The 12,300-nt window shown below is 44.9% G+C and overlaps 1 protein-coding gene across 3 annotated transcripts in view; it reads left to right on the forward strand.

Moving 5' to 3' along the window:
* The first annotated feature begins 2,469 nt into the window (after positions 1 to 2,469).
* Positions 2,470 to 12,300, forward strand: part of FANCA (FA complementation group A) — a 184,026-nt gene continuing 174,195 nt past the window's right edge. For 2 of the 3 annotated variants that reach the window (XM_033940379.1, XM_033940381.1), the window contains exons 1-2: positions 2,470 to 2,525; positions 3,901 to 4,013. In XM_033940379.1, the coding sequence (XP_033796270.1) occupies positions 2,510 to 2,525; positions 3,901 to 4,013 (129 nt within the window). In that variant the 5' untranslated portion in view covers positions 2,470 to 2,509. Of the gene's footprint in view, positions 2,526 to 3,366; positions 3,491 to 3,900; positions 4,014 to 12,300 lie in introns of those variants that run through there. The other variant, XM_033940380.1, reaches the window with a different exon arrangement.

Below are 12,300 nucleotides of genomic sequence, written 5' to 3' on the forward strand. Positions count from 1 at the left end.
TCTTCTCTGCAGTTATTGAGCAGCAATGAATCTACAAATCGCCACAGGGATAGTCAGCCATATTCTCTCGTTATGCTGTCTAAATTAATCCATCCACATAGATAAACAGATCATAGTAACATTGTAAATGACGGCAGATAAAGACCTGAACGGTCCATCCAGTCTGCCCATTACAAATACATGATTAAATTGTCTCTTCTTTGATATTTCTGGGCCGTAGACTATAAAGTCTGGTATTGTCCTGGGTCCAAGCTCACTCCAGCCTATCCAACCGTCCCCTTGTTTGCAGGACATCTACCGTAAAGTCTGGCCAGTAACATCCTCATGTTCCAAGTTAGTGGAGTTCCCAATGATGCCCTCCCCAGCCCACCCTACACCAAATCACCATAAATGGGACACAGACTGTGCCGACGTGAACTAATATCACCAAATATCCATAGAATTAAGCAGAATGTCTTCACTCTACCCAGATAGTGCTGCGCTGGTCTGAAAGAATTCTCAGTGGCACCCTACAGATAACCAAATTTGAATTTTGTCCTTTGGACTTCTTCCCAATAATCTCTCATTCTTAGCAGTGCAAGTGAGATCTGCCAAATCGCAACTCTTTCTTTATCATACATTCATAGGAGTTTTCATAAATGCAGTGCTAACCTGGGAACTGGCTTTATAAGAAGACACAACTGCATCACCATCACCGAAGCGTTCTCACAATTAGGCCACAAAACAGCCTCTCAGTTTCGTGATGTTCTCTAACACTAGCCAGAAATGTACCATTAGTCCAATAAAAAGGCATTATCTCCAACTTACCCACCCTCCCCAGAGGAAATGAAGGGGCAACAGGATTTCAGAAATCCAAGGATCAATACAGACGATCCCTGTTGATGACATTACATTAGGGATTTCTATTCCGCCATTACCTCGCGGTTCAAGGTGGATTGCAAAAATGTCTGGTCATTTTCAGGGAGAATAAAGAGTAGAGTAGGTTGTTTCTGGGGGTTTGGGAGTTAGTGGAGGACTTGTGGTGAATTAAAGTGGGCAAAGTGACCAGAGGAGCTTCGCTGCCCCAAATGTCTACCATGCTAGGCTTTATCAAGCTTTCTCATACTATGTTTTCCCACGTTTGGTAACTGTTTTGTCACTTTTGTCAGACCATGTTCTGCTATGCTATGTTTGCCATCGCGTTGCATAAATATGCTTTATTACGTATGTAAACTGGTAACCCGTTCTGAGCTCTTCTGGTTAGACAGGATATAAAACCAAATCAATAAATACATCTGTCATCAGATTCAATGTTTCTGGTTTACACCTGAACCACAAAAGGCTCCAGGTGACAGTGGAGTGAGATCACTGCTCAAACCTGAAATTAAAGATCAGTTTCAGGAAAACCAGAGTGATTCCTTTGATGAGGAAGCTTAGTGATTACCTCCACGTCTTCCCTGTGCATCTTTCTTTCTTTTCACAGAAAAGGAAATTTCATTACAGTCCACTTAGTAATCTGCACACAACTTGAAGACAAGACAAGTGGGAAGGGACACAAAAACATACAGATTAACCTATTGGGTCAGCCCAATGGTCCATCCAGATCTCTAGTACCTAGCCAAAACCCAAGGAGTAGCAACATTCCATACAGAATCCCAAAGAATAGCAAGATTCCGGAATCCCAGAGAGTAACAAGATTCTAGAATCCCAAGGAGTAGCAACATTCCATTCAGAATCTCCAAGAATAGCAAGATTCCGGAATCCCAGAGACTAGCAAGATTCTAGAATTCCAAAGAGTAGCAACATTCCAGAATCTCAGAGTAGCAAGATTTCGGAACTCCAAAGAGTAGCAACATTTCATGCTACCGATCCAGGGCAAGCAGAGGCTTCCCCCAATGTCTTTCTCAATAACTACGGACTTTTCTTCAAGTACCTGGCAGAGTCTCAAAAAGTAACAAAATTCCATGCTACTGACCCCAGGGATAAGCAGTGGCTTTTCCCAGGTCAGTTTTAATAATAACGGCTTATAGGCTTTTCCTCCTGGAATTAGTTCAAACCTCCTACACTAACTACTTTGCTGGGATGCAGCAGAGAAAAAGCCCCTGGACTGGCCAGAGACAATCTGGCTTCATCACTGTTGGCAAAAAAACATACAGATAGAAGGGTGAGGAAAAGATGCCAGATATGCGGAGGAAGCGCTTTTGTGCCCACGAAGTGTCCCTGGAGCAGCTGGTTGGGGGACGGGAAAGATACTGGATGGGAGGCATTTGGTGGGGGAGGGGCAGGGGGTCTCCACCTTGGGTTCTGCCCTGGACCTTGGCGTCATGTCTAACACACACTCCGTCCCCTCCCTGTAATATGCACCAGCCATTAAGCTTGCACCGTTGCGGCCGCCGCCACCACCAAGATGGCCGCCTTCACGGTCCTTGACGGCAAAGCGCGTGCCTAGGAACAGCCAATAGGAAGCGAGCGCGGGCAGCGGAAGTGCCGGGCTTGGGACTGGGAGGCGCGCGGCGTGTCTGGGAGGCCGATGGAGCAGCTGCTGGGTGCGTCCGAGTCAGACTCCGGGGGTTAAGCGCTCAATTCAGGTTGACGTCCAGACTCAACCTAGAGATACTGACGGGACAGAAGTCCAACAGTGGCCCAGTCAGGTCCTAAGTACCTGGGAGAGACCCAGAGAGTAGCAACAGTCCAGAGCTGAGCTTGTGACGTCATAATGCCTCATTCCACCAATGCCTAAGAGCCAACCTCAGCAGTGACGTCACAATGGCTTCATTCTCCTATAATCAGCTCATATAAGAGCTGCCATACTGGGACAGAGCAAAGGTCCATCAAGCCCAGTCTCCTGTTTCCAACAGTGGCCAACCCAGGTCCTAAGTACCAGACAGAAACCCAAAGAGTAGCAACAGTCCAGAGCTGAGATTGTGATGTCATAATGCCTCATTCCACCAATGCCTAAGAGCCAACCTCAGCAGTGACGTCACAATGGCTTCATTGTCCTATGCTCAGCTCACATAAGAATTGCCATACTGGGACAGAGCAAAGGTCCATCAAACCCAGACTCCTGTTTCCAACAGTAGCCAACCCAGGTCCCAAGCCCCTAGCTAGATCCCAAGGAGCAAAGTAGATTTTATGCTGCTTATCCTAGGCATAAGCAGTGGATTTCCCCAAGCCACCTCAAGAATGGCCTATGGACTTCTCTTTTAGGAAATGATCCAAACCTTTTTTAAACCCCGCTTAGCTAACAGATTTCATCACATTCTCCAGCAATGAATTCCAGGGTTTAATTGCGTGTAGTGTGAAGAAATATTTTCTCTGGTTTGTTTTAAATTGTCTACTTAGTAGCTTCATCGCATGCCCCCTAGTCCTAGTATTTTTTGGGAAAGAGTGAACAAGCGTTTCACATCTACCCTTTCCACTCTACTCAGTGTTTTATAGACCTCTATCATGTCTTCCCTGAGCGATCTCTTCTCCAAGCTGAGGAGCCCTGGCGGCTTTAGCTTCTCATAGGGTAATCGTCCTATTCCTTTTATCGTTTTCATCCCTCTTCCCTGTACCTTTACATTACATTACATTAGAGATTTCTATTCCGCCATTACCTTGCGGTTCAAGGTGGATTGCAAAAGAATTTAAGGTTGGTATGTATATTTTTGTTGAGATGCAATGCCTACAATTGCACAAAGTATCCAAGGTGCAGTTGCAACAGGGAGTGATACAAAGGCGTTATAACAGTCTCATTTTTGTTTTCCATTCCTTTCCTGATTATTCCTGACATTCTGCTGTGTTTGCTTTCTTAGCTGCAGCTGCACACTGAGTAGAGGGTTTATTATTTTTTTAATTGCATAAAAATAGTGATGCAGTTTGTTTGCTTTGTGTTGCATGATGTCAAGCTGTATTTTCTCTCTTTTTTGTATTTTTAAGTGGGTCGAACCAGCAAGATGAAGGGTAAAAATATGAAAGACATGCAGACACTCCAGGAAGAAGCCATCTGTCTGCTAAACTGCCACCAGGACCTGAGTGCCTTGTTGTCTGAGGTAAAGGTTTCATTCTGAAAAAGGATCAAAGCTTAGGCTTCTCAATGTCTTTGGGCCTGATATTCAGCTGCTTGTGATCACATTTTGCTGACTGCCACCAAAATTGCCCTTGAAAATTCAGTGCTGGGCTGTGTTCAGGCTATGACATTGAATTTCCAGGTTTTCAGAGTAGGCAAAAACATAGCCAATTAACCCCCCCTTTTAATAATAAATAACGCACTATACCTTAACAGTTCAAAAGCGGCTTACATCAAGAAGATTTGCCAGGTGCAGATGAAATATATACAGAAATATGTCTATCATATAACCAAAATTTCTGAACAAATTTATCATATAAATAAGTCTTTACAGATCTTCTAAACATTTGGTAAGAGATTGAATTCAGAAATAAACCACTTATAATTTTATTCTAAACACCAGCCTGAGTTTTGCCTTTCACTAAACCAGGATAGCGGTTATTAGCGCAGACAGCAGTGCTGAATGCTCCGCACTGCTCCTGACGCTCATAGAGTTCCTATGAGCCTCGGGAGCAGTGTGGTGCATTCTATGTGGCTCCCTGCGCTATTGCGGTTTAGTAAAAGGGGGGAGGGTAAGTGCAATATTCAGCATTTAATGGTCCACTGAGATTTATGTGATTAGCTTTGCATGCGAATTGCTAAGTATTCTTTTTCTAGCCACTTCGAGTATTTATCCGTTAGTCTCTTCCATCAGAATTCTTGGGGTACTTGTTGCACACATGATCATGTGTGGAAAGGATTTTTTATGTTGATCTTATTTTGATAAGAGTTCCTTTTCAGCTACTTGTTTTGTCGTTAGTATTGAGCCTTTTAGATTTTTGCAATATTGTCTATCTGGCAGGGCAGCAATCTCTCTTTTTTAAAATTATCCCCCTCTTTTACTAAGGCGCATTAGTAAAAGGACTCCTATGTTTTGTTCATAATTTGAAGAAATTTGAACATGTATCCCCATTTTACTCCCTATGTTCCTGATTGAGACTTTTATTCAAACAGAAGAATCAATAAAATATCCTCAATGCCAGAGGATACTATCACCAACGCTTGGATATAGTTTTCATCTACATTAGTTTTGGTGAGACCACACTTGGACCCCTGAGGAAGACAAGTCAGAATCAAACAATAAGGTAGAGTCTCTATGGCCCAAAATTCCAGGAACAAATGTAAAGGAAAGGGATTGAGGGGTACAGATAGGAGTAGAGGTAAGGTTATAGGGACAGGATTAGAGGTAAATTATAAAATTAGTCAGAGACCACTGTTCAGGCAGTGGGCCTGATGGGCTGCCGCGGGAGCGGACCGCTGGGCGAGATGGACCTCTGGTCTGCCTCAGCGGAGGAAACTTCTTATATTCTTATGAAGATGGGCATCTACTACCGACCCCTGGGGCAGTCCGAAGAAATAGATGGAGAAATGAAGGACGAGATTAAACGCAACTGCGAAGGAGGCAACGCAGTTATCATGGGCGACTTCAACTATCCGGGGATAGACTGGAACCTAGGCACCTCCAGCTGCGGTAGGGAGACCAAGTTCCTGGATGCTATAGGCGATTGCTTCGTGGAACAACTTGTCAAAGAAAATACGAGAAGAAACGCAGTTTTGGACTTAATTCTAAATGGACTATGAGGACTGGTGCAAGGTGTAGAAGTAGAGGGGACGCTGGGAACCATTGCTCATAAAATGATCTGTTCGGAGGAAGTGATGTCACCACGGAAGATGGCCGCTTAAACTTAGAGCTCTGATGGGGCTCGCGGTTCTAAGTTAAACTCTTTGCTTACCGGGACGCAGTGCGCGATATCTGCCGGAGACATAGACCGCGGATTTTATGGCGAGTCGAAAGAAGCTAGAGAAATTCCACTTCACAAGTGCTACGACTGTAAAAACCCGATCGCACGAATGCTCCCCGAAGGCGTCTCCCAAGATGGCGGAGCCGACAGCGTCTTTACCGCTTGCGATTCCCCAGAACAGCAACTCACCAAACGAGCAGCTTATGGAAGGGAAAATTGAATCGTGGTTCCAAGAGCTAAAAGCAGAAATGGTGGGGCTGAGATCTGATGTAAAAGCAGCGCTGGGAGAGCTTCGTGCAGAAGTGGGTGAACTGAATGGCAGAGTTCTTGTTGCAGAGGAGAGGTTGAGCCACGTGGAGGTATCGGCGGAGGAACGCACAGCTGCCGTGGATACAGCAGTGGCACAATTAGAGGACTTAAAGAAACAGGTTGAAGACCTGGAAAATCGCTCCAGGAGAAACAATCTACGTTTCAAGGGAGTGCCGGATCTGGAGCGATATAAAGATGCAAGGGAAGTGGTATCTGATTTTTGTAAAGCCTTACTTGCTGATGAAGGTCCCATGGTGATATCTGCGATGGATCTACAGAGGGTACACAGAAGTTTGGGACAAACGAGGGGATCTGGCAATCGCAATATAATAGCCTGTTTTAGTGACTTCCAACTGAAAGAAAAAATTTTACAGGCTGCAAGACGTCGCCCTGATTTTGTTTGGCAGGGGTTGAAAGTAGGGGTTTATCAAGACCTGGCCCTTGCAACGCTCCAGAAACGCAGAGCTTTTCGAGAAGTCACTCAACTATTGCGTGCTGAAGGATATAGATACCGGTGGCTTTTTCCCTTTGGTTTGCACTTCACCATAAATGGGACACATAGGAAGGTGGACACTGTAATGGATGCATGGCTGGCATTGAAAGAACTTGGATGTCGGATGCCGCCAGATTCTCCGGCTCGGGATCGAAGTGACCCAGCATCGGGGACAGGAGCAGGGGACTCCCTACATACCGTAGTAGATAACCAACCTTCTACCTCAGCTACTTGATATGGATCACCGGACAGAACTTTGACATTTATTTCTTGATTATCACTGTAATAGTTGGAAATAGGGCTTCTATGATGAAAATTGCCCATGTGTTTTTTTACTATTCCGCTGGCTACAGTATGTTGGTTGGATGATTGCGGAAACAGCTGTTTACATTGTTCTGGGTGGTTGTATAACACAGAAAATATTGGTTATTTAGATACATAGATCTGAATGGGGTACTTTTAGAGAATGTGGTTTCTTATAGTTGATTGAGAGTATGGCAGTGTGAATGACAAGGTTAAGCATTGAAGGGTGTGTCTTTATGGGCCTTTTCGGTATGACTCACTTCTTATCATGGCTGATTCGAAACTTGGAGAATCAGCTAATTGGAGGGGGGGAGGGGAGGGGATGTTCGTATGGATTCTGGCGGGCGGGGGAGTACAGGTACTGGGGGGTCTCCGGGGAAAGTCCCGGGGCTGATCATAGGATCATGGAATGTAAATGGGCTTAATAGCCCGGGTAAACGGAGCATAGTTTTCCGTTAACTTTATAGGATGAAGTGGGACATTTGTCTTCTTCAGGAGACACATTTAAGGCAATGGGATGTTTCCTTGCTCCAACGGCCACAGTTTGATATGCTCTGGACCCATCAGGGAGAGGGAGACACTAAAAGGGCAGGGGGATTGGCTATTTTGGCGCGAAAGGGCCTGGGTCTGCAGGTGGACAAGGTCTATAGGGATGGAGAGGGTAGGTGTCTAGCAGTACGGGGTGTTCTTCAGGGTCGCCCTCTGACTATCATCAATATTTATGGTCTTAATATGGGTCAGGAGGCTTATTATTGGAAATTGAGAGGGGCTCTGAGTAATTTTGTGCAGGGATCGATATATCTGGGAGGAGACTTTAACGTCCCTCCAGAACCTGCAGTAGATCATTCAGGGGGTGGGCGTAGATCATTACGAAAGCCAGCTGCTGCATTTCAGGCTTTAATGGGATCACTTGGCCTAGTAGATGGTTGGCGTCTGCTACACGGTACTCAAAGATCTTATACATTTTATTCACATGCACAAAATATTTACACGAGATTGGATGGGGTATGGATTCACAGGAATCAAGCAGGGGGGCTGCGAGCAGCGGAGATAGAACCGATGCATATATCAGATCATGCGCCAGTTTGATTAAAATGCGCGGACATGTTAGATACGGGGGGTGGTACGTATTGGAGACTTAATGAATCCCTGCTGAGTTCCCCTCAGGTGACTTCTGCTGTGGAAAATGTTATTAATGACTATTTAGCATTGAATGATAATGGGGAAGTATCTGAAGCTATATTGTGGGATGCTCTTAAAGCGATAGTTCGGGGCGAATTTATTAAATGGGGGGCTAGATTTAAAAAACAAAGAGCCCGAGCCTTTCTTCATTTAAGAACTCAGTTGACCCAGTTGGAATTGCAACATCAGAATAAGGGGGATTCCCAAACTTTGGCACAATTGCACAGAGTCAGGGATGAATTATATCAGCTTCAGGTAGAAGAAACAGAACGTATGCGCGAGAGATTTTGACTTAATATCTATGAACATAGTAACAAAGCTAGTGCACAATTTGCTAGATATATACGGATAAAACAAGTTCGGAACACTATTACGCGAATTAAGAGAGATGTAGGGGGGGATTTACGAGTCACGGACTCTGCTATTCAAAAGGAATTCAAAGCTTTTTATTCTGGGCTATATGGGCATCCGGGGACCTTGGAAGAGGGAACACAGACTGGATTTCTGGACTCACTACAGATACCTGAGTTATCGGAGCCGGATAAAGGAGTATTTAAGGGAACCGATACAACTTTCTGAGATCCTTGGGGTGATTGACGGGTTGAAGAACGGAAAATCACCAGGGTTGGACGGGTATACTAGCCGATACTACAAACAGTTCTCGATGCAATTGGGGCTTCTCCTGGTCAGAGTAGCTAATGGAATATCTACGGGAGGTAGGCTACCTCCTACGATGGGAGAGGCGGGGGTGGTTATACTGCCTAAACCGGGCCGCGACCCTCTACTTTGTGGGTCTTATAGACCCATATCATTACTAAATCAAGATGCAAAAATTCTGGCCAAGGTTTTAGCTCAACGGTTGGGAAAGGTATTGCCATCTCTGATCCATCAAGACCAAGCGGGGTTTATACAGCGGAGACAGGTGAGCGATAATATCAGACGAACTCTAAATTTACTCTGGGAAGCGGGTAAGGGCCGAGATAAGGCGGTCCTGATATCGGTCGATGCCGAGAAGGCATTTGATCGGGTTATATGGGGGTTCTTATGGGATGTGATGGATAGGATGGGATTGGGGGGCATGTTTGGAGAATGGGTTCGGGCTCTTTATGCTGAACCGAGGGCTTGTTTGCGGATAAATCAATCGTACACTGATTTCTTCTCCATCTTCAGGGGAACTCGGCAGGGATGCCCACTCTCTCCTTTACTGTTTGCGGTGTCGCTTGAACCCCTGGCCTTGGCCATTAGACATCATGCATCCTTGGTTGGGGTTGTTAGTGGGGGGGTAGAGCATCGAATAGCGATGTTCGCAGATGATATCCTCTTATATGTGGGACAACCTGAGATCTCTATACCTCATCTCTTAACGATATTTGATACTTATGGGAAGATTTCAGGGTTCAAAATAAATCTAGCGAAAACAGAAATCTTGAACCTGACATTGACACGGAGAGAGGTAGATATGTTAAGGGACACTTTTCCCTTTAGATGGGCTGAGCAGGGGATTAAGTATCTGGGAATCTATATCCCTTCGGATCTTCAGAGAATTTATGAAAAGAATTATTTGCCTATTTATCGCCGTATCCGAGCTGACTTACAACGTTGGCATGGTCTGTGGTTGTCCTGATGGGACAGGATAGCGATCATTAAAATGAATGTACTTCCCAGGCTGCTATTCCTTTTTCAGACCTTGCCTATATCGGTCCCTTTGGGAGAGTTGAGGAGATTGGGCAGGGAAATACATAGTTTTATTTGGCAACATAAATCTCCACGACTCTCCCAATCCTTGTTGTGGGCTTCCAGGGAAGTAGGGGGGAGGGGGTTGCCTAATTTGGTGTGGTATTATCAAGTGGCACAGCTGAAATTAGTGCTAGAATGGGAATTGGGGGAATATAAAAGTGGGGTACAAATAGAACAGATATATAGTAATGTGGAGCCTTTGAAAGCCAAGCTGTGGTCCTCTGGGTCACAGAGCATGTGGGTCCAGGGCATATCTAACCCTTTTGTGCAACATTTGGCACGATTATGGAGTCAAATGCGTAAACAGATGGGCGGTGGGGCTTTGGTTTCATCCCTGGCAAGTATATCTACTGAATCTTTGTTTCCAGCAGGCCGAGATAATAGGGTCTTTCAAAGATGGTCTCAAAAGGGGATCAGAGTATTTCGAGATCTAATGGGGACAGCTGGGATCATTCCATTTCCTACAATTCAACAGAAATATGATTTACCAGATGATTTACCAGATGTTTTACCAGGAGGCTCAGGGGAGATATGATAGAGACCTTCAAGATCATGAGGGGCATAGAGAGGGTGGATAGGGACAGATTCTTCAGACTGAAGGGGACAACAGGTACGAGGGGGCATTCGGAGAAACTGAAGGGAGATAGGTTCAAAACAAATGCAAGGAAGTTTTTTTTCACCCAAAGGGTCGTGGACACTTGGAATGCGCTACCGGAGGAAGTGGTCAGGCAGAGTACGGTACAGGGATTCAAACAGGGATTGGACGGATTCCTGAGGGATAAAGGGATCGTGGGATACTGAGAGAAGTATCCAGGAAATAAGTATAGAAACCCGACCAGGTCGTGCATGTGCAAGACCGGAGGGTTAGGACTTCGATGGGAAGATAGGACTTCAATGGGAAACCAAGGTGGCAAGGGGGCCCCTTCTGATGATTCAGACAGGTTTGGGCCGCCGCGGGAGCGGACTGTTGGGCATGATGGACCTATGGTCTGACCCGGCGGAGGCACTGCTTATGTTCTTATGTTCTTATGTGATTATTTTGCATACTTACAAATCAGACATTTTATGGTGGCACAGGGTTGGGGATCTGGACTGCAACCTGATAAGGAACCGTTGGAAAATCTTTGGTTGTTGCTGCAGAGGGTTCCTAAACCATTGTCGGTGATATATCAATATAGGAGGGGATACTTACCTGCTACCTACCCTTTTCAAAAACAATGGGAGAGGGACCTAGAAACAAGGTTGTCTGCTAAAGAATGGGAGACGGTTTGTAGAGAGACTTATAAAGCCTCTTCCTGTGCTTTGGTTCAGGAAAATGCTTATAAGGTACTAACACAGTGGTATTATACCCCGGACCGTCTGCATAGAATGTTTCCTGGAGTATCTGAACATTGTTGGAGATGCGGCTTGCATGTGGGATCTTTTATGCATATTTGGTGGGAATGTAGGATCATCCAATCATTTTGGAAATATGTGACTAACACACTATCTGAGTGTTTGGGCGAATGTGTGGCTCTGTCTCCTCAGAGCTGGCTTTTGGGATTACATAATAACAGGGAGCGCTCTTGGCAAACAAAAATTTTGAGATGGGGTTTGGCGGCAGCGAAATGTCTTATTGCCAACCATTGGAAAAATGCTGGAGGCTCCCTCTCAAACTGCATGGGTAAATCGATTAATTTCGATAGGAAAGATGGAGATAGCAATGGCTAAGAGGCGACATATCTATACCACTTACTTTCTTATTTGGAGTAAGCTGGAAGAATTATTGGATGCTCTTTAGGGGATCTCCTAGTGTCACTTGCTCTGTTGTCTGCCAGATGAATGGGGTTCGGGGGGGGGATTGGGGACTGCTGATGGTGGGGAATTGGATTTAGGATGGGATTTTGGGATGAGAATACTTGTTTATTGGAATTTGATTTAAATTTAATCTGGAGCAGGATTTACTTGCTATTTCAAAGGCATTGTTTAACTGCTGTTTATATTTGATGTTACTCGGTTTATGTGGTAATGTTGATATTGTACTACATATGCAAAATGTAAAATATAAAAGTTTCTCAATAAATATTTAAATATTAAAAAAAAAAAAAATGATCTGTTCGACCTGGACACGGGGACGAAACATTGATCCAGAACGATGGTCACGGCGCTGAACTTCTGAAAAGGAAATTATGAAGGAATGAGACTCATGGTGGGGAAGAAGATCAAGAAGATGATAACCACGCTAGAGCAAGCATGGTCCCTTTTTAAGGACACAGTCACTGAGGTGCAAAATCTATATATACCGCGTATCAACAAGGGATCCAAGAGGAAAAGGATGGAACCGGCGTGGCTCACTGTAGCAGTGAAGGAAGCGATCAGGGACAAGAAAACTTCATTTAAGGAATGGAAAAGGTCAAAAACAGATGAAAACTGGAAAAAGCACAAACAGCGTCAACACAAGTGCCATAAGTGGTCAGACCCCACTT

This window comes from Geotrypetes seraphini, chromosome 4 (genome assembly GCF_902459505.1).
Source record: "Geotrypetes seraphini chromosome 4, aGeoSer1.1, whole genome shotgun sequence".
NCBI lineage: Eukaryota > Metazoa > Chordata > Amphibia > Gymnophiona > Dermophiidae > Geotrypetes > Geotrypetes seraphini.